Source organism: Corvus kubaryi, unplaced genomic scaffold, assembly GCF_017639235.1.
Source record: "Corvus kubaryi isolate FWS band 111438036 unplaced genomic scaffold, C.kubaryi_AGA036_p1.0 37236, whole genome shotgun sequence".
In the NCBI taxonomy this organism is placed as follows: domain Eukaryota; kingdom Metazoa; phylum Chordata; class Aves; order Passeriformes; family Corvidae; genus Corvus; species Corvus kubaryi.
Window position 1 is genome coordinate 2,352,709 of NW_024581067.1, and position 21,648 is coordinate 2,374,356.

A 21,648-nucleotide genomic window follows, 5' to 3' on the forward strand; every position below is an offset into this window, starting at 1 on the left:
CGCTGGATGCTGTGCTGTGACTTGCTGCTCATTGTACCGACTGTGGTGGCTCGTTTGGCTGTCAGTTTACCCTCGCCTCCCCTGCTGGTTTGCTGCACTCGCCTGTTGGCTTCTGCTGTGTGCTCAGACAGTGTCAGTGAGGCAGCAGTGCCTTGCCAGGGGGTGAGGACAGGGTCTCACACGGCGCCAGCACCGCAGCCCCGCAGTGCACAGCGTTTGCGAGGAAGCCCAGTCGAGTTGCATTCCGAGGAAATATCCTTGGAGTCTCCAGGGGACCATCAGGAAGTCCTGTTGCTCACATATATGTCTGAGAATACTCCATGAGCATCACCATAGGCACCAAGCAACTAGAGAAGACCACAGCACAGCACAGTGATTGGAAGAGTCAGGCTGGCTACTCCAAGGGGAAGCCAAGCTTGGCCAACCCGAAGACCTCCTGCGATGACCTGAGTGGCCCAAGAGAAGGCCATGGATAATGCCCACCTGGATTTCAGTGGAGCCTTTGGCACTGTCTCCCAGAAGATCCCCACAGGACCTTTGTCAGAGGTGCTCAGGCAGCTGCTCCTGGTTAGCCTGGAAAAGAGAGTGCCCAGAAGGCATCTCACTACTGTACACGAACACCTGAAAGGAGGGTGCAAATGAGACAAAGCCGGATCCTTCCCAGCACTCCGTGACATGGAAAGAGTCAACGCACACAAACTGAATTAAGGCTCTCCCTCTGAATCCCAGGAAACAGTTTTTCACTGTGAGGGTGACCAAGCACTGGCACAGGTTGCCCAGAGAGGTTGTGCAGTCTCTATCCTTGGAGACATAAAAGAAATGGTGGCAGGTGGCTTCTAGCTGTTCCCAGGTGACCAGGAGGCTTGGACCAGATGACTTCCAGAGATCCCCTCCAACCTCAACCAGTCTGTGTTTTTGTGAAGGCATCCTAAACTTGCATAGAAACCAGGAAGTTTCTTTGACCATGCTTTGAAATGTCACAGGATTTTAGCCTGTGAAATTAACTAGGAATTATTGCAAAGTCAAACTTGATCACACCTGAGGGAAGCATCTCCTTGGGCTCAGCTTCCTCTCATCCCCATTAAATCCTTGCCCTGGAAGCAGTGTGGTGGTGAGGAAGGCCTTCAGTGGGTTGTTTCTCCCGTTTGCTGCACCTACAGGAGATCACGAAGTACAGCCAGACACTATACCAGCGCTGCTGCTGCCCGGAGCAGGGCGGCCACACTCCGCTCCAGGGGAAACAGCTGGAGGTGCTGGGGGTGGGGGCACGGGAGTGTGAGAGGGAACCGGGCTGGGGTCAGGAGGTGTGGGGGTGACGGGATGTGTGGGGCTGTGAGGCTGTGGGAGGGTGTGAGGGGTGTGAGGGTACCTGGGGTGACAGGAGGGGTGGGTAAGAGCAGGGTGCTGTGGGATGTGAGGGGTATGTGGGGTGCAAAGGGTGCGAGGGGTGTGAGGGATCTGAGGGCTATCTGGGGTGTAAGGGGTGTGTGGGGTGTGAAGGATGTGTGGGGTGTGAGGGGTACCCGGGGTGCGAGGGGTGTGGATTTGGACGGGAGTGTGAGGGGTAGCAGGTGTAGGCACCTGCGGGGTGTTGAGGGTGTGAGGGGGGCTGTGGGTCTGGATTTGGGGCTGAGGGGGAGCAGGTGTGGGGCATACGGGGGGCCAGAGGGCGTGAGGGGGCAGCGGGGCCCGCGAGGGGTGCGGGGGCCGTGAGGGGGTGGGCCCGGGGGTGGGGGATGCGAGGGGCAGCCACTGCGGCCCCCCCGGCCCAGCCCGCCCCGCCGGCCCAGCCCCGCCGAGGCCGAGGGCGGTCCCGGGGGCGGCGCTCGGTGTCCCGGTGTTCCCGAGTGTCCCGGTGTCGCTCGGCTCCCGGCGGCGGCGCCAGGAGCGGCGGCTCCGTCCCGTCCGCCCGGCGCGGGAGAGCAGAGGCGCGCAGGGAACGGCGCTGCCGCCTCGCCGCCGACAGCGCGCGGGTAAAGTATTTAAACTCATTTCACAGCCTTTATTTAGTATTCATGGTCTTTATAGTATTACTGTGCGTGCTGTCACTTCTCTGCCGAGAAGTTTCCAGTCCTTGCTTTTTCCCAGCTCCTCTCAGGGAGCCTTTTAGAGCCGTCAGGTTGCAAGTTGTGGTGGAAACTTTGGGGTGGTGGTGGAGTAGTTTTGGCAGCGTTGGAATGGTAATTTTTTAAAATCAAAAGTAGCTCATATGTGGTAAATTTCAACTAGGAAAACAAGTTTTTATTACCCTGACTGAATTTGCCAGGCTTAATGTGTATATGAAGAATCATAAAAATACTTAAATGCTTATGCTCTTTTAGTGTGAAAGCATGTCTTTTTTCTGAGATGAGAATCAATGGCAATTTTACTGGAATGATTGTAGACTCTGTAAACACAACTGTGAGAGCTTGTTTAACTCTGAGGGTGCTGAGGCACTGAGGGCAGAAAATCTGGCTCTCACATTAAAAGGTGAGGAATACTTTGCAAGAACTCCTTCATTCATATCACATATTCATGACACTGTTGCCTGTGTTAATATGTTATAACATCAATGGGCTCTTTCCCCCTCAGTGTTGTGATTGCTTAGACTATTAGATTGAAAACCAGGTTTTCATACTATAAGGTGCCTGGTGCTACATTGTCTCAGAGTACTTTCCAGGACAATATTACTTTTTGAAAATAAAACTAAGCACTTTCTAGACAGAAAAAGCCATGCAGGAATATTATTTGTACAAGAATAAGAGGAATTTGTGGGTGATTTGACAGACTAGTCCATGATTCAGTGTCTCACACTGAGTTGCAGAGTTCCTCATTCCTCAAACTGCTTTAAAGATTGAAGCTGCTTTTAAAGTTTACCTTCACAAGTGAGAGGCAACTGTGTCAGTCCCAATACCTTAGGAACTCGTGGAGTACTTCTGACATAGCAGTTAATTACATTTAGGACTGTTTTATCATCTCAATCTGTTCTGCAATGAATTATCCAATAGATTACTGTTTTAGGGAATCTGCTTGACCCGTGGTCCTTCACTTCCAAATAGCCAGCTGGGGAGTTTTTGGAGCAGGCTGTACCCAGGCCAGGTGTGATATGGTTAACAGATTCTCCAGATGAAGTTGTGGCTATCCTCCAGCACTGCGAGTGTGTTCTGCTTTATATTGTTCCAGCTGTGAGTCTGTAACACTTTCTTGTGATTGTACAATGTCTGATTCTGCAGTGCTTGTGGGGGTTTGTTCCCCATTTCATGTACCTTCTCTTCACTTTTCTCTGCACAGAAACATCTCAGGCTTTCTCCAGGCAGGTTCATACCTGCCAACACCATTTACTCCTAACTTCAAACTTCAACTTCTGTCTTAGGACAGCCTTCCACCCCCACCAGATCAGCAGTCCTGGTGAAGTCGACAGAAACAGCAACTTTAGGCAACAGGAGGGGTTAGATGAGATGTCAGAAAAACAGCCTCACCTTTAGCCCTGACCTGCTGCACGACTTCAGGTAGCATTATTCTCTTTCCATGCCTGTTTAGTATTTAATGTCCTTTTGGCCACAAAAGGTATTTCTACAGATGAAAATGCTGATGTAATAAGAGCTATATGCCATCGCTTAAGTAAAGTGAGCAGTTAAGTATCAGAAGAGCTTTAGATAAATAGGAAGAAATGTAAAATCACCAATAACTTCCAGGTAGGTCAAAACCAAAGGAGAACACAATCAAAATTCCAGCACGTGTGTTATGTAGCAGATCCTTCTCTGCAGTTTCCTTCTGGAAACCTAAACGCACAAATTGATGGGATACTTTTATAAAAGACTTTACAATAATCTTGAATGCATTACGAGTCAAAAGTACACATAAAAATCATAATAATGATTTGCACTTCAATGAAAGCTGAGATAGACACTACTGAATCCTGTACTTTCAGTATAATGGAGTGAATCCTTACAGTAATTTCGATGCAATTACCTTTTAAAAATATTTTATCAAGACAGAGGGGGAAAAAAAAACAAGCCCCCAGTTAAAGTCAGATTTCCTCCGCAGATTTCCAGGGAGGAAATCTGACTCTTTTTTGGTTTTTTTTTTTTTTTGGCTTGTTGGACTTTTGGAACAAACTATATTGAGATCATCCTTTGATTTTGGCATTCAATGTAAAACAGAATGAAATTACTGCTTTTCAGTTAATCACCAGAACATTAGTAGTGTTTTCAGTGATGAACAAAAATGATTAATTAATTTCCTTTACAGTTAAACTAGCTAAACATTTTTATTTCTCTAGAAATAGACTGTAAATAAATGAATGTAATAATCTAATCCATACCTAATCTTCTATTGAAATTAAATTGCTCTGCCAATTATTAAATACTGGGGTTTTTTCTCTAAAGGTTTTCCCTACACACAGGTAAGCAAACACATACACAACATAAAAGTTTTAGTTGCATGTCTGCAGGTATACATTTATATAAGACCTTTTGTTATTTATGCCACATTAAGCTTTTTTGTGTGAAACCTCCTGATTCTCTCTGATGCGGTCAAATGTTTCTTTTGTTGTAGAGCTGATATTGTCTGTGCAGGCAGAGGACTGTGTACAGGACAGTCAAAAAGTAAGGAGGTGATGGTCTTGGTTTAATCTTCTATAAATGTTATAACTGTATTGAAGTGGGGTTTTTTTTAAGTTTTTAATGCCTTTCTTGTAAGCCTAAAGTGTGGGAAAACCTTTCTTCCTTTCTTCCCTTCATACTTTTTTCACAAAACCCAGGGCTGTTTACAGGAGCAATTAGCACAGTTAAATCCTCTCTTTTTTTTTCAATTTCCTTCTATTTCTCTGGGGGACCCCTTTGGTTTGTCCGGCAGCCAGGTGTGGTTGCAGCCCCTAGGAAGGTGCAGGTGAGCAGAGCAGGATGATGGATGCGGTGGACGTGCCGCCCGAGGGCTACTCCCTGATCAAAGCCGTGTACCAGCGGCGCCTGCGCCTCACCAGGCTGCTGATTGACGGCGGGGCCTATGTCAATGAGAGCAACAGCAGGGGCGAGACCCCTCTCATGATTGCTTGTATGACCAAACACGTGGACTTACAGAGTGCTAGCAAGGCAAAGATGGTGAAATACCTGCTGGACAACAAGGCTGACCCAAACATACAGGACAAATCTGGGAAGACAGCCTTGATGCATGCTTGCATGGAAAAAGCAGGCCCTGAAGTGGTGTCTCTGCTGCTGATGAGCGGAGCTGACCCGAGCCTGCCAGACCACTCCAACTGCTCTGCTCTGGTGTACGCAATAAACGCCGCAGACAAGGACACCCTGGAAATTCTGCTTAAGGCCTGCAAGGCACGAGGGAAAGAAGTGATCATCATCACCACAGGCAAGTCTGCATCAGGGAGGCAGAAGACAAAGCAGTACCTGAACGTGCCTCCTCCAGACCTCGAGGAATGCGCTTCCCCAGCTGATTGCACCTCCCTGTCAGAAATAGAATCAAGCGAGGGTCCAGAAGACCCATTCAGCTTTAAAGAGCTGTATGGTGGACACCCATATGATAACCCATCTGAAACAGTGCCACTAATGACCAAATCCAGCTCAACACCAGCACGGTTCAAGCTGACACAGGTGCTGCAGTGTGATCCGTGGCTAAAGTGCTGTCCAGCAGTGTTTCCGCAGAGGAAAATTGCTTCTTCACAAGAACTTCGGGCTATCAGTCCCACAGAAGACCTCTCCTGTAAATTCAGTGCCTTTGACTTATCCAAGGGCGTCACCACCAGTCACGAAAGTAGAGACAGGAAAGACACTGCTCATGTACTGAAAACCTCTGATCAAACCATGTCAAGGAAAGCATTACGCGATGCAATAAACTATCAGACTCCTTTTACTGAAGAGAAACATAACCCCAGTGAGATTCCTATGGGCATGGATGCCAGTTTGGGACAAATCAGCTTACTTTCAAACCTCGGCAGTATTATCAAGAAGGGAAGTGGAGAATCAAATTACAACATCTCCGGTTCTCAGCTAACTAACAGTCTCATTCCTGCTGCTGATACAAAAGACAGTAAGTCACCAAAAGGAAAGAAAGAAATTCTTTCTACATACCAGACTTTGTTACCAAGTCCGAGAAGAGTTCTGGAGAAGATGTCTCCTGTTTCTCCGAGAGGCAGAAATCAGGCTTCTCTAGAGGAACAGGGTTCAGGAGCCTTAGTGCTGGATCAGACAAGGCCAGGTTTTCTGCCACCACTGAATGTGAACCCTCACCCCCCAGGTCCAGAGCTCACTGTCATAAACACAGTTTCTGGAATGATTTCTTATGGACAAACTCACTCAGTACCACCAGGATCTGCTGCCCCTAGGGGGACCAAAGATACGAATCTGCTGCGGAGGAGGCCATATGAGCAGATTACAGTCTGAGCAGATTCAGCAATGACTGAATCTTTACCAGGAGAGCAAAGGGGATCTTTATGATATGTAAATATTCACTGCAGTCCTTGAATGTAATGGTAGGTATCACAAAATACAGCAGGGCTGTGATGTAAAGTGATGTCTGCCTCAGGATGAGTGGGATAGCTCAGAGACTGGATGAAAAGACATACTTACCTAATGAGGCTGCCTTCTGCAGACTAAGGAATGTTTATTTGCTGCTTTTGTAAAGTTTTCAAATTGCCTGTGACAGAATGAACCCACAATGGCCTTAGGCATTGCAGTTCTCATTGTAGGTTGTACATACTACCCCTCCTAGATTTCCCCAAACATACACCCTTTCTGCACGCAGAGAGGTGGTGCACATGGAGTTGGGGAACCTGAAACATTGGACTGTGATGCTGGACACCAGACTGACTCTATCAGGTTGTATATATCCAGAGAACCCTGAGACGTCAGCACGCAGTGGGGTGGGTAGCAGCAGGTGTACACAGGCAGTGTCTCCTGGCCTCAACAGCTTCACTGCAAGCAAGCAGACACTACAGAGCTGATGACACGTTGCAGAGCTGTGCTGCCCACGGAATTCCAGCTAAGGACTGGGAGCGTGCTTCAGACGCCTGGCTGGCACTGGGAGCCAGTGGTGCACAGCACGGGCGCTCTCCAGCCCGGCACACGACGCCGGGCAGCGCTGTCGGGAGCCCAGCAGGGCGAGTGACAAGCCCTGGGTGTGCCACAAACCAGCGCTGCCCCCCCAGGCACTGCGGCCACCTCGGGCTGCCCCGGAGACAGCCCCAGAGAGAGCCCCTGGGATCTGCTCCCTTCAGAAGAAGGAGGGTGGGGGAGGCAGAGCCTGGATCTCAGTCAGGGTCTGTTACTTTCTGCAGTTCTGCAGTCCCCCAGGAAGAGATCTCCATGTCAGGCTGGAGCAATCTGCCCCCAGTCACAGCCCTTTTCACCAGGGTACAGATGCTGGGACACACCGAGATGTTGTCCTCATGAGCAGGGGCACTTCACACACACATACACACACACACACACAATTCTTTGGAGCAGAGAAGAGCTCTGTTCTCCTGCTCAGACAAAGCAGGTAACTCAAACTGCATCACAACTTCAACACAAAGAAGATAACAAGGGAAGTTGAGGCACTGGCACAGTTTTCCCAGAGAAACTGTGGCTGCCACATCCCTGGGAGTGTCCCAGGTCAGGTTGGATGGGGCTTGGAGCCACCTGGTCTGGTGGAAGACATCCCTGCCCATGGCAGGGGGGTTGGAATGAGATTGGCTTTTATTTGAGATGGTTTCCAACCCAAACCATTCTGTGATTCTGTGAGTCTGACTATGAAACTCACCTGGGAGATGGAAACCCACATTTTGCCTAATTTGAAACAGGACTAAGTTTCCCACAAGCGGAAAGGAGTCCTCTGCAGCCTCCAAGCTACTGCATATTTTCAAGTATCTCTATCTTAAAATCTTTCTTTCCTTTCCATTAGTGTTTTGTGATTCCAAGTATCTCTCTTGTCTTTGTGTGCACCTCATAGATCCTGGATTTCTGGTATTGCATTTAGCATTTTAGAGCTCATCTTCTAAGTATTGAGAAAAAGTGAATGTGTTCTGTTTTGTTGTAATTTACAGAAATTAGTTGTATTGAAATAGTGTCTGTGTAACGTGAATTTCAGTATACTGACATTAGGTATTCCTTCCTGAAAATATTCAGTGGGCACAACCTGTCTTGTTGCAGCTTCAGTCAGGGTTCACCAAATCTGACATTGCCTAACATAAGCCTGTAATGTTATTTAGCTTTGCACTTAGTAGGAGACATTTAACGGGGATCTTAAGCATAAAGCAGTGTGAAGGGGATCTTAAACATATAACAATTTAAAGAAGATTGGAGACATAAACCAATTTGAAGGGGATCACAAACATACGAATATTTAATGGGGATCATCACAATAAAACAATTTAATGGGGATTCTAAACATTGAACCATTTAAAGGGGATTATAAACATATACTCCCTGTAAATAACCTTTTGGGAGTATTTGTTTCCATTCAGGTTCTGCCTTTTCCTTCAGGAGGTTTTCCTGGATCAGCCCCTGTGCACACCAGGTACAAACAAGGATTAGGTGGATATATTTTCATGGTACAGAAATTATGGGGAACAACGTATGTCAGTATTAACTGAGTACAAATTGGTCTCTACACACAATAGACTTTCCAAATGGTTTCATGATATTATAAAAGGAAATGGCAAATTCTCATCTCTTCATCTCATAATTAAATTAAATATTTGAAGGGAAAAATAGATCTTTAAAAAAATATAAATTCTTTTGTAGAAGAAATTGACTATCATCAGGTGTTCTAACTGGTATCTTTGCTTAGGGTAAAAAGCCCAATTTATGCTGGTTTGATTTTTAAATTAATTATGTATATGGGACTATGGCTCCCTTAATTAAACCATAATTTTTCTACGAATGCTCAGACAATGAAGGGAAGTGGCAAGTGTCTTGAAAGGGGAAGTTTTTCAGTAGTGTTACCAGTATTTTGTGATTGTGATGCAAAGTAGTATGAAGTGTTAATATTATTGTTTGTGTTACTGTTACAAGTGATCTTCAAAGGAAAAAGCTTTGTTCTCTTGCTGTTGTAATGCTGAATAAATAAAAGTTATTTTTTCCCCCTCAGAGGGAACATGGAAATAATCACATGCTTTTATTCACTACTCAGGAAATGATGAGTCACTGCAAAAGGTACTCACTCAGAAGTGTTTCTCAGCCTGCCTCTGTACAAGAAAATGGGAACAGTTACTTCGATTTAATCCAATATAGCTAAATTTGTCCAAAGTATGGTGTGAGAGAGGCTCTTTCCACCTGCCGGAAGCTGCCCGTGGTTCCACTTGTGGAGCAGAGATGCACTTGTGTTATCTCTGAAGTCTTAATCCTTGACATTTCCCAGCCACCCCGACGTTCTTTTCAGCAAAGAACGGTCAGGCTGACCCGAGTCTCTGATGTTAAATCCCTCCCTTCCCGAGATACCCGGGTTAAAAACAAGACTGTCCAGGTGTCCTTCATGGCTCCTGGCACGGGAAGCACCACAGGCTGGAGCCTCCCTGGCTGATGTTCAGGGTTGTGGCTCCTCGTCCCTCAGCTCCCAGAGCGAAAGCAGAGGCAGCTCCTCTGCTGCAGCTCGCAGAGTGACCCCAGAGCCCCAGGCACGGCAGTGACACAGCGGCACCGGCCCGAGTGACATCCCCGCCGCCATCAGCGACAGCCACACACAACCCGTGACAGAAAGGACTTTAAACCTTCCTGGTTCATTTGGAGAGGTGAAAAACAATTTGGGGTTTTTTTGTTTTTATCCCTAGTCTTCATTTTCTCTGCAAAATGCTGTGAGACCATACAATGAAAGTAACTTCAAAACAACAGTGGTGGCTTCACAAAAAGCGGTGATTATATAAGAACTCCCTTTATTTTGGTTTAAGAGGTTTAAGAACAGCAAGTCACTACACAAAAATGTCATAAACCAGCAGTTTTCAAGGTTGTGTTTAAGGTGCAATGTTCAGAATACAGTCTTCAAAGTATCTTTCCCTGCACATTTAATTTGGTTTTGCTTTTAAGGAGTAATTGCTTTGTTTTGATCTTTGTCTTTTACAATTGCACAGCACTTCCAAAAGAATATTGCCATAATTTGATGCAGCTACACAAAAATAGTAAACTGAATAGTCATTAAATTTCCTTTTTTTCCCCTCATGAATCCCAAGGAAGACCTTTATCTTTCTGCATCTGATATACACCACAACTACTTACTTCTCCAGCTAAAACAAGGAACTTTATTAAATAAAGATTCTTACATTTTCACCCTAAAGTATTACTGGCACTGCAGTACCTTCAAGGAGATCAGGTTTCATAAGGGAACACCTTAAGAAAGCTCAAGGCGGTTTTCTCAGAGTCAAAGGGATAAAATTCCAATTGTCATCACTAAATATTCCCACAGAAGACCCAGCTATTAATCCTCTTTGGAAGACAGTAAGTCTTCTACTCCTGTACACAAGTTGACCTTTATTTAAAAAGCCCCCCACATTAGATATACATATAAATTTATGCAAAATTCCTGTTTCTCAGCAGCACCTGTTACCTGAGCCAGCTGTTTCCTGGACTGCTGACGCAGGCAGCTGCAGATTTCATGTTAATCCAGGGGTTTTGTCCCAAAATTTATGTCCAGCTATTTAAAAATGGTGCTGAAATCTCACACTGAACACCAGAGATGATTTCTAGAAATGTACACAGAGCTATTGATTGCCAAGTTCCTGAAATCCAGACACAGAGGCACAGTGAGGAACTGCAGTAAATTCCCGTATTTTTTTCCCCGAAAGCATCAGTAATTTTGAACACTTTCATGTGTGTTTCACAGATGGAGTGAGTTGCACCCGGCCTCCTCACAAAGCAGTTGATTTTAAAGTACAAACCTGACCTGTACATGCATTTTAAAAACACATTAATGGGAGCACCTTTTAAAAACACACCAAGTCTGCTTGGGCAGATCCCTGCTGAGGTTATGAACCTGTGCACGGGACTGCTTCTCTCTACAACAAGGAGAGAAAACACGACCAGGCAGTGGAACCAACAATGACAGAAGGATCACTGGAAAGTTCAAGGGAATCAAGTCAAGGGAATTAGGCCAAAAAACCTGTAAAAGCAGTAATTCAAGGGAATTCAAGGAAATTAAGCCAAAGCATCAGGATATTAAAAATCAACATGCAACTACCCCAAAAATACGTCAGTTCAAACTTCAGAAGATAATAGAGTCCAATACTTTGAATTTTACTGGAAGCAAACAGATATTCCTGCAACAAAAAAATGAACAAACTGAAAAATAGGCAACTGGGAGCATCACAGTACCACAACAAATTGAAAACAAAACTGGTTTTCAATTACAATTTCAAGAAAATAAGTATTTTGTGCAAGAAAAAGGCCTCTAATTAATACAAGGTTATGGATCAATAAATCTGTCTTTAAACAATTGTCCAAACACTTCCTCTTACTAGAATGCCTCATATTACATTAGTACCTTTACCCTTACTAAGAGAAATAGTCTGAAAGTTGAAAGACATTTTTAATCAAGAAATTTCAGAGGAACACTGGAATCTGTGGAAAATCCCCCCTCTGTCTTGGATACAATGTAGGGTACAATTCATGTACTCCAAGGCTTTCCTTAACCCTTCTAAAACAAACCAATCCAAATACTTTTAATTCCCAACACTCTAATTTCTGTATTTTTTCCTTAAAGGAAAGGATGGGGCCATGTAAACCACCAAGTTATTAAATGAGTTATAAAGACCCTGAGCATAATTTCAGATTTAATTTGAAGGTATGAACTGAAAAAAATACTCAGTTTGTTGATTTTTATTTCAGTCAGCAGGTTAAAAAATGCATCCCACTTTGCATGACCGCTGAAGATGGAGAAGGGCAGAACACCAGATGGAGAGCCATGTCTAAAAAATGTGTCCTTGGGGGCATTTTCTTTGATTGCAGAGCACATTTAAACAACAGAAACCTTGGCAAATATCTAGTGCTCTGCTCCCACCAGGATGCTTCTCTGTCATGGCAGGACACAATGACAACTCTCTTCTTTACCCTGTTATCTATTTACTAAGATCCTTCAAATTTACAGAGAAATACAAGGCTTGAAACTGCAGTAAATTACAAATGTTCGTGTAGTAGAAGTGACAGAACTCTGAAAGAAGGTAAAAGAAAAAATACTAAAATAAAAGACAGCTACAGCTGGAAAAACACAGACCTGCTGCCCCCATCAGAACAAATACCTGACTTCATCTCTCCTTCACTGTCTCACTGCCAGCCCCACAGTAACACGCTGTATTTTAGGAAAGCATTTGAATAAACGCAGAGAAACAAAATCAAATTAATTTATTGATGTGCAAGTCAGACTAGACTGACATAAACAACTTCACAGGGGACTAGCAAAGACGCATAGGTAAAAATTACATAGAGAATTCATATACATATAGGTTAATCCATACAGAATAATCAAATTCACCACAGGCACATCCTGGTAATCCAGATGATGTCTTCTTTTAATTTTAGCTGATTATCCCTGTTTACTGACAGGCACAGATATTGCTCAGATATACTTCTTCCTTAAAAACATTTCTGGCAATTGCTGATGTTTTTTTACTTAATAGTTTAATGAGTTTTAACAAATTCCAGTACTTCAGGCAGGAACTGGACAGTGGGAAGATTTCTAAATAACAGAAAAATGTGGTCCCAAAAAGGCCTTACCACTGAGAGATGAAATCCTGTAAATCAATGAATGCAACTGCCTGCAACAAACCATAAATAAAAAATACATAATTTCTCCAAACTCAGTACAGAAATAACAGAGCCAAACCTGACCCTTTCGTGGTACTGCCACTCGCTTGGCCTGCTGCTGCAAATTAAATCAAGTACTCTGTTTAGCTATCCCAAGTATAATCAGGTAGTTTCCTTCCTAATGTGGAAAAATATTTCCTAATTGTAGCCAAGCACATCTTAGCAGATGACCAAAATGAGAAAAGCTCTACCCCTCAAAAACATAAAACAATTATTGGATAAATCTCTATAAGGGGTTGTAGGTAACAACAAGGAGTCTTGAATTTCAATGTGAAATCACCATATTTCAAGATTTAGGATTAAGAAACGTAACTACCTTTTCTATCACAGCTGTAGCAATGCCACGTAAGAACCAAACATTTCTCCAATTTACTGTAGTACTAACAGCCTGTAAAATGTTCTGTACAACATCTGAGGTAACAAAATTTTCACAGGAACCATGTGAGAGGAATGGGAAAAGGAGTACAAGACGTTGACAGAGTAATGCTTCTCAGAGCATCAGCTTTTATTCAGAAGCTAAAGTGTCTTCTCTGAACCTTTGGTTTTTCCAGTATCGTTTGTGGTGTTTGGCAGAAGCCAATCCCACAGAGACGGTGTCTCAGTCTGTGTGAATTCTGGGGAACTGCAGCAGCCAAAGAGGCAATAAATGGTTTAAATTAACCAGGTCAGGCTCTTCCTGCAGGTGGTTAGCAGGGTTCTAGCTTTTGTCAGGGGAAATTTCCACTTTTGGAAATTTCTGAGAAAATTCTGAGAGCTGCAGGGACGCACAGGCCCCAACGGAGCAGAGCAGAGCCGTGGTCACTGAGGGAGCCCCGTGTCCCACAGCGGCCCCGCGGGCACCCACGCCCTCAGAGCCACAGGAAATGACCCCTGCCAGCCCTGGAACTGCCCTGGGGACCAGCACTGCCACTGTGGCCACCAGCTCTGCTGCCACACAGGGCCCAGCCCTCGGCACCATCCGGGGCTGCTCCCCAGCCCGAGGCCGTGGCCTGGCTCCGACACTGCCCGGGCACAGAGACCACGGGCCCGGGACCACGGACACAGTGACCACAGGCACGGTGACTATGGGCCAGGGACCGCGGGGCAGAGCAGCTGAGCAGTGCCAGCGCAGTACAAACAGCCATTGTCCCCTCCTGAGTGTGTGGCACCACAGATCCCATGCAGCGAGCAGGGAACAATGGGGAAGGCACTACATTTCTATTTGAGAAGCCTCTCTATGCAGTGCCGAACAAAAACTCCTCCAATAACCACAGGTGTGCTCAATACAGTCCTTCTGGCAAGGAAAATGCATTTCTCTGAACAAGAAATCCTCACATTTAAAGGGGTTTACAATAGAAAGCATTATAAGGTCAGGCACTGCCTGCTTTGCATTTACCATTCTATTCCAATGGCTTTTTTGAATTCAGAATTTTGTGGCTCAAAAATGTCGTAATAAACCCTACTTTTATCAAAGTTTTCTCGGATGAAAAGCAAGTCTTCTACAGAATACATGTCTTCCTTTCCTGTCCAAACAGTGAGGCTGTATCTATGTCCAGAAAAAAAGGGGAGAAAAAAACAAAACAAAGAGAAAAAGAGAATGTTAAGATAAAGCATGTAAACCAGAAAGACATTGCACAAGTAAGTTCCTAAAAATATTCAGGATTACAGCATCTTAATTTTAGAAACGTAATTAAATACAAACAACTGCACCCCCCCAAAGAATTTCTGCAAGTTATCCGTGATTGTCCTGCCAACCCTCGGGATGAGTTATATAAAAAACCTCAGGTAAATATGCAGCAAAGAAATTCAGCAGACTGAGCATTTAAGGTTTGATAAAGTAATCAATAGTCACAAGCTGAGCCTCAAAACAGGAAATATGATGCAATCCCAGACGCAGGTGATTGCCGTGCTCTGTGCTCTGTCACGTCAGTGATGTGTAGAGATGCCACCTTACCCAATTCTCATTAATTGCACAGAACTCCTCAAAAAACACTGAAACCCCCCAAAGCATTATTCAGTTAAAGGCATTACCCTCCACATCCTTCACATGACATACACTTAGTTCTTCACCTTTGTTTAATAAAACTATTAATTTTAAAAATGGGTAAATCTAGAATTCAGTTGTATGTGAGCAAAACTGGCTCAGGAATTTCTGTCTTCTAATCATGCCACTAAAAACCCCCAAGTTTTATGCTGAGGTAAAAGAGAAAATCCTAATATTTCAGTGGGAATAAGGTTTATATCCAATGAGGATATATTTGAGACTGGCACACTTCATAAGACATATTCTTAATGCAATAATATTTTTAACCTAATTTCCCACTTTAAAATGCTTAATTCTAATTTCTGTCTTGAGTCTTCACCACAAACAAGAAAATCAGCATTTTATTTGTCCACCCTGTTGTTTCTAAATAATTAGAAACTTTTCAGAGACTCTCTGAAGTTTTCTGTCTTGGGCTTTGACCTTGGCTGGAACAACTTTATTAAATTCTCAGTAGGCAGAGCAAGTGAAAAAGATGAGTAAATGGCAGTATGTGGGAAGCTGAATTTATTCTCAATCTATTACATGTGAATAACTTCTATAATGAAACAGTTATGGGTTTATAAGAAAAATCTTTAAAGGAAAATGTAAGTTCGTTTATGAAAACCACTGAATGAATACATTTCAAGTGCCTCAACAAAATTAATTAGCTTGGAGGGAAACACCTGACTGCCCATCTAAAAATCATCTCTAACATTTTTCAGGTGACATTGTTACAAAAAATATAAATAGCGAATCCAATACAAAGTCTTTAGATTGGATGAATTCCCAACTGCAACATCAAACTATGTAGTCTATTTAACTATATTCATCTCAGGAAATGTTTGCAGCAGAACCGGATTACACACCTACGCACCATTTGAAAGTCCTTACTGGAGGTAATGAAAAAGGAGCCTCTGGAATTTAACTACTTTAAAGAAATTAATAGCGACCTTCTGTCTGAGGAATCGCTGTGAGACCTGAGGGAAATAAAGAACCGCAAGCAAAAGCATTTCCAGGGCCACCGGGATGAGCACGGGCACATGAACGTGCTGTGTTTGATACACACAGACACGAGCTGGTCAGGACAGGTGAGGGCTGGCACTGACCTGTGGGACTGCTGCATCAGCCACTGGAGCTGCGGGACGGAGCTGGGCACCAGCGCGGCCCTGACCGCGAACGTCACGGGCTGGGACAGCGGCTGGCACAGCCGGGACATCTCCTGCACCATGGGCCACGCATAGCCTGGGGACAGAACCGGCGCTCAGAGCGGGGCCGCAGACACAGAACAGGCCCGGTGATCACAGAGCCCTGCAGGGACACTGCCGGCGGTGCGGGACAGAACCGGCCCGCAGGGACAAGCAGTAAAGGCAGCATCGGCATGGGAAACAAACCTACGATGAGAACCTTTATTTCCCACACATTACATAAATAGTTACTTAATTTACATACAGCTACAGAATGTGACATTTTTAATGTATCTTTGCCCTTTCTCTAAAAGACTCTACGCCACTGACTTCAATGTGGCGTAGTTTTAAATTGTCAGGGACCATTTAAAAATAAAAACAGAAGAAGGAAGAAAAAATTAGGGAAAAAACCCAATCCGCTAGGAATGAGGTTATACACAAATGAAACACACACAGACAAAAACATTCTGTGCCTAAGAATGCTAAAATCAAGCAATCTAAAATACTGAAAGGGACTTTGCTGAGATTTTTACAGGGACTGGAACTATTTCAAATTATATTTAATTGTTCTTTTGTTTCTACTGGCTATGAAAATCCTAGTACAATGGTTAATAACTTTTTTCTCAATTACTCATATGTAATGTGGTGACTGGAAAGACTAAAAAAGCACTAAATATTAAAAAAAAGTTTTGTTGGGCAAGCAGCAACTTCTAGTTGAAATCACCCAAATGAGACGGTTTTCTTTCTTAACTCTTACAGTAGAACCTTAATTAGTATTTCCATAAAGTGAAATTTAGAATGGAGATGAAATTAAATTAATTTGCAAAGGTTACTCAGTATTTCTAATGCATTTCCCAGGAACTGTCTCCTGCACTGAAAATACCTGGGAGAAAGCACTAAACAGTTTAATACAATTGCAGTGTATCATACAAAAAAATACTAAATCTTGTTAATGAATAATTAGCAATGGGAACGGTGTATAATCCTGCCATGGTGGCTCCAGACATTTGGAGGGGACTCAGCTACTTATAGTGGGAATTGCAAGAGGAAGCCTGTGAAAAAAGCTCTAAAACAATGAAAATTTGAAGGTTTACTGCAAAAATTCAAGTATCCAGGAGAAATGTAATATTAGGGATTACGCTGACCCACAATTCGATTTTAGTGGTCAGAAAAAGCAGAGCTAAAGTTTCGAATTTTCGGCTGCTCTGTTTTTCCTCAGGACACATGCCAGGATTCCGATCACCAAACCAATGCTCCCAGGATTCAGGGAGAGCCCTCCTGCGAGCAGAGGCGAAGGAGTTTGTCCCTCAGAAGCCCTCAGCAGGTGAGAAGGAACAGTTAAAGTACAAACCAGCTCACTTTAACAGCAAAGAGATGGGGTTTTCCCCCAGCTGTGCCGCCCCTCCAGCACTGCCCAAGCTGCGGTCCGGCCCTGACAGACCCCTGAGCGCAGGAGAGGCTCCCACAGCCACCGCCCTCCGCCCCGGGGCATAGCGCGGGGCCGGGGCCAGCCGGAGACGGGCCCGAGCCCTGCCCTTACCTTGCCCTCGGTGGCAGCCCGTGGTCCAGCCCAGGGACAGGGTGGCGGCGGGGCACGACGAGGCGACAGCGGCCAGGAAGGCGCGGGCGTCCAGCGGCGGGCGGCCCCCGCGGGGCCCGGGCAGCACGTCCCCGTTCAGCCACACGGGCCGCTCCAGAGCCCGCCGCAGACGCGACAGCAGCTCCAGCGACGGTCCCACGGCGCCCAGGCTGTGCCGGGACACGGGCGGCGTCAGGGCACGGAGTGCCACCGCAGGGCCACCGCAGGGCCACCGCAGCCCCCCGGGCGGGCCCGGTGACCGCCGCCCCTGCGGGAGTCAAACCGCCCAGCCCCTGCCCCCAGCACTGCCCGGCCTCCCCTCACGGCCCCGGCCTTGTCAGCTCTGCATCGCAGGCCTCAGAAGGGTTTTAACAAAGGAAGCCACTGCAGTCTCTAACACTGCTGTTTCATCAGACCCGAAAGCCACAAATGCTGTAAGTTCAGTCCAAAGAGTGAGAGTCATCTCTCGTCACCTTAACCACGCTCAAGGTGGCAAAGACTTTAGCACTACTTCAGATCCAGTCTCAAAGTTACCTTCACATCTGTGCAAGATGATGCACCTGTACTAGGAGAATAAAAAGCTCAACACGGACCAATTTCAGGCAACTGAAAGAGTGAAAAGGCACCCACTTGAACATTTAGCACCTGGTCGTGGCTTTTCCCCCAGTTCAAAAGTGTGGCAGCACAGAGAAGCCTACCTGTCCAATGTTCATCTGACAACTAATTATTAAATGGTTAAAAATCACTTGGGCAACCAGTGCAGACACCTTGTGAGCATTTAACAAAATCTACAGTCACATATTCCTACTGTCCTGTCAAGCCAAAAGAAAAAGCACAACTAGCTTTTTTCTAACTCTATCCTACCAAAATATTCGAAGTACTGTAGAAGGAAAAGAGATGTGGAACAATTGGAAAAAGAAATTTACACCAAGGAAATCTTTCTGCCACTGCACATTAATTAACACACCATGTAACACTGAGGAATTTAAAATCAGTAGGGTCCGATTTTTGAAATTAGGTTAGCTCTAAAACCAGCAACTGTCCCCTGAGGTGTTTGTCTTGTTTCCTCTGTAAAGTCACTTTGTATATTTTGTCTTTTCTGCTGTTGGGAAAGCTGCACAGAGGCAGGAATTCCACTCACTCGGGATGAGCTCAAGTTGTCTAGGAGAAAAGCCAGTGATGGCTTGAGCTAACATGTGGGCTTCAGCACTTCTCACACTGTCTGGGGCCAGAACAGTTCACATCCTCATATACGAAAGGGACTGTCAGGGCGAGCGGAACGCCTTCCTTTGTACTGCAAAGTATAAGGTAATGTAGTGAGAAAAAACGCCCAAACCAAAATGGCAACATAGAAAAAAAAGAAAAAGAAAAAGAAAAAACCAAAGCCAATCAACAAGAACAAAAAAACCCAACCCCAAAAAAACTCAGACTCCAGAGAGCACTGGTTTTGTTGTAGTGCATTTAGAAAATTCAGACTTACTGCTGACTTCATGTGAAATGACTTTGGCATTTCTGAAGTGGGACACTGAAGACCTTTTGCAGAATACATTAATTTCAGTAGCCAAAGCCAGCAGGAAATGTAATTACGTGGTCAATCAAGCTGATAGATATAGAAAGTAGATTTTTAAAGTACTATTGGAAAAATCTTCAAAACTTCAGCAATGGCATCCAAATAAATACTATCCAAAGGAACATCAAATTCTGTTAACAGTTATTTGACTCTATCTGCACTGTGTGGTGTGTTTTTAAATGCTTTTATAGAATCAGGCCTTTATAATGCAATGTACCTTTAAAAGCTTTTTTAAATCACTGCACTTGGCTGTAAACTCCTTGGGGAAAAACGAAAGGTAGGCGGCTTAGAATTAATTTAAACAATAATTAAAATGGAGGAAAATCCCTACCAAAACTCACAAGAAATAAGCCCAAACAAATGCCTACTGCTCTTTTTTCCCTTCTCTGCCCAGAAGGACACACACAGATCCTGCAACAATAAACAGATTTAGCCTGCCCACGTTTTGCACTTCCATGAACTTTTGCATGAAAATCGTGACTGTGTTACACAAAACCACAAGCATAAATCATATTTTACAACTATCTTGAGGGTTTTTTTGCATTTCTACAGAGTACTTAAGCGCTGGTGAAGCTCTTTGTAATTTGCTGCCAAAACACACTTAGCACATGGAAACTCAGACAAAGCCAGAGTGAGGAGCTGAAGGGGTGCATGTCTGGAAATCACAGCTCACTTCCAACTCTTTAAAGGCAATCTCGTGGGGTTTTCAGGTGTATTTTCCATTGAGACAATGAAACAGCTAATGGTTCAAACTGTGAATGAACCTCTGAACATTTAGTTAATGAGTTAGGCCAGAGAAAGGGGCCTTCCAGAGAGGAACCACCATTTCACCTTCCCATGGGAAAGTTCTGCTCATGGCACCCAATTCACAACATAAGAAATCATTATCTGTAGTTCAAAACACTTTTAAATGTTCTGTTCTTGCCATGCTTTGGGTATTACGGACCACGTTTGCCTATGGATTATGCCCTGAATACATCATGCTAAACTGCACAAGGAGCTGTTTGGTTGACGATCACCTGTAGAATTGTAACTGGTAAGAATGCAAAGAACATAAATCTTTTTGTTGAGATACCTCTTAAAATCCAGCTTGATGCCTTTATTGGTGCTGACCATCTCTGCCAGCCACTCCTGCAGGGTGATGTCACTGTCAGTGTCCGGGGGGTGAGCCAGGATGGGGTCCCCTCTCCCTCCCCGCAGGAGAACATCCGCCTCGACCATGTGCACATCGCCTGGGGATTGAGAAATTAAACCGAGAAATTAAACCTCAGCTTTCGGTGCTTCAGGGCAACAATTACCCAGCAGGTCTGTCTGCACCACCCCGTGCACTCTTACTTCAGACAGGAACTGCTGTGACACAAGAGGCAATTTTGGGGGGTTTCTGGTCACTAAACTCTTTGCAAACCTACAAGCATGTGAAAATTTATCTTTGAGGATACATTTGGCCAAGCAACCACGTGGCATCTTTTCTTCAGGGGAACAGAAAAACGGACACCCAACATGTGAATGCACTCTTGTTAAATTTCAGGTCTTTTCCTCTCTAAACAGGGTTCCTGACAGAGGAAAGATGAGCACAGGATTTAACACTGGCAGAGGCTGAGCATTCCCCTTGACTCATTGTCAAAACTGACTAGGAAAATGTTAGCTAACACACAACACAGGCGAAGACGGGTCTTAGGAGTGGCTCCAGCTCTTGAAAACAGCTTCATATCGTGAATCTGGGCAGTGCTATCAGCTTTGCAGAGAATCCAATACACAGTTAGACTGAAATACGAAGAAAAGAGCTAGTGATAGTATTCAAGATAAAGCATATTATATATAAATTTACACAAATATGTATTTGTCAAATATTCACAAAAATTTACGTAACATTCACTGCCGCCCAGGCTGGTGAACCAGGAACCCTGTGGCTCTGCACAACTCCCTGACAGGAGGGGGCAGCCGGGGGGGTCGGGCTCTGCTCGCAGGGAACAGGGACAGGAGGAGAGGGAACGGCCTCAGGCTGGGCCAGGGCAGGCTCAGCGTGGATATTGGGGAAATTCCTTCACAGAAAGGGCTGTCCAGCCCTGGCACAGCTGCCCAGGGCTCTGATGGAGGCCCCATCCCTGGAGGGATTTAAAAGCCATGGGGATCCTGGCGGAGGGAGGGGAAAGGGAAGGGGAATGGGGAAGGGGAAGGGGAAGGGGAAGAGGAAGAGGAAGGGGAAGGGGAAGGGTCCTGTGCCACACTCACTTCGCGCGGCCTCCGCCGCCCGGGCCCTGCTGTTGGCGGCGTGGAACCAGCGCACGGCGGCCCCGTCCCTCGCCCCGATGTGCCCGGTGCGCAGGAAGTGATCCACGGGCCACTCGCTCCAGGCGCCTGCGGAGACACGGCGGGGACCCCTCAGCGCGGCCCTCCCGCCACGGAGCCCCGGCGGAGCCCCGGTGGAGCCCCGGTAGAGCCCGGTGGAGCCCCGGCGGAGCCCCGGCCCGGCCCCGGCAGAGCCCCGTTGGATCCCCGGCCCGGCCCGGCCCGGCCGAGCCGCACCGCTCACCCCGCGCCCCGCTCGCCAT

At 45.4% G+C, this 21,648-nt stretch overlaps 2 protein-coding genes across 8 annotated transcripts; one reads left to right on the forward strand and one right to left on the reverse strand.

The window, feature by feature from the left end:
* The first annotated feature begins 1,832 nt into the window (after positions 1 to 1,832).
* On the forward strand, positions 1,833 to 7,471 carry ANKRD34B (ankyrin repeat domain 34B). Of its 7 annotated transcripts, none has more exons than XM_042023080.1 (3): positions 1,981 to 3,488; positions 4,537 to 4,594; positions 4,837 to 7,471. In XM_042023080.1, exon 3 carries the CDS (start codon positions 4,884 to 4,886, stop codon positions 6,372 to 6,374), a length of 1,491 nt encoding a protein of 496 aa, XP_041879014.1. In that variant the 5' UTR covers positions 1,981 to 3,488; positions 4,537 to 4,594; positions 4,837 to 4,883; the 3' UTR covers positions 6,375 to 7,471. The 7 variants fall into 7 exon arrangements, with proteins under 7 accessions (XP_041879012.1, XP_041879017.1, XP_041879014.1 ...); XM_042023077.1 differs by having other exon boundaries at positions 4,537 to 4,586; XM_042023078.1 differs by adding an exon at positions 1,833 to 1,973 and having other exon boundaries at positions 3,001 to 7,471.
* A 4,811-nt stretch (positions 7,472 to 12,282) lies between these two features.
* On the reverse strand, positions 12,283 to 21,648 carry FAM151B (family with sequence similarity 151 member B). The gene is made up of 6 exons (XM_042023044.1): positions 21,630 to 21,648; positions 21,329 to 21,454; positions 20,172 to 20,328; positions 17,488 to 17,696; positions 15,870 to 16,005; positions 12,283 to 14,286 (listed from the first exon to the last, which is right to left on the reverse strand). Exons 1-6 carry the CDS (start codon positions 21,646 to 21,648, stop codon positions 14,133 to 14,135), a joined length of 801 nt encoding a protein of 266 aa, XP_041878978.1. The 3' UTR covers positions 12,283 to 14,132.

Coding starts and splice junctions, on each gene's coding strand:
- ANKRD34B (XM_042023078.1), top strand. CDS start 4,884: ATGATGGATGCGGTGGACGTGCCGCCCGAGGGCTACTCCCTGATCAAA.
- FAM151B (XM_042023044.1), bottom strand. Junction 20,329..21,328: donor GGCGGCGGAGGCCGCGCGAA/GTGAGTGTGGCA, acceptor CTCAATCCCCAG/GCGATGTGCACATGGTCGAG. Junction 14,287..15,869: donor CTGATGCAGCAGTCCCACAG/GTCAGTGCCAGC, acceptor TTCTGGACATAG/ATACAGCCTCACTGTTTGGA.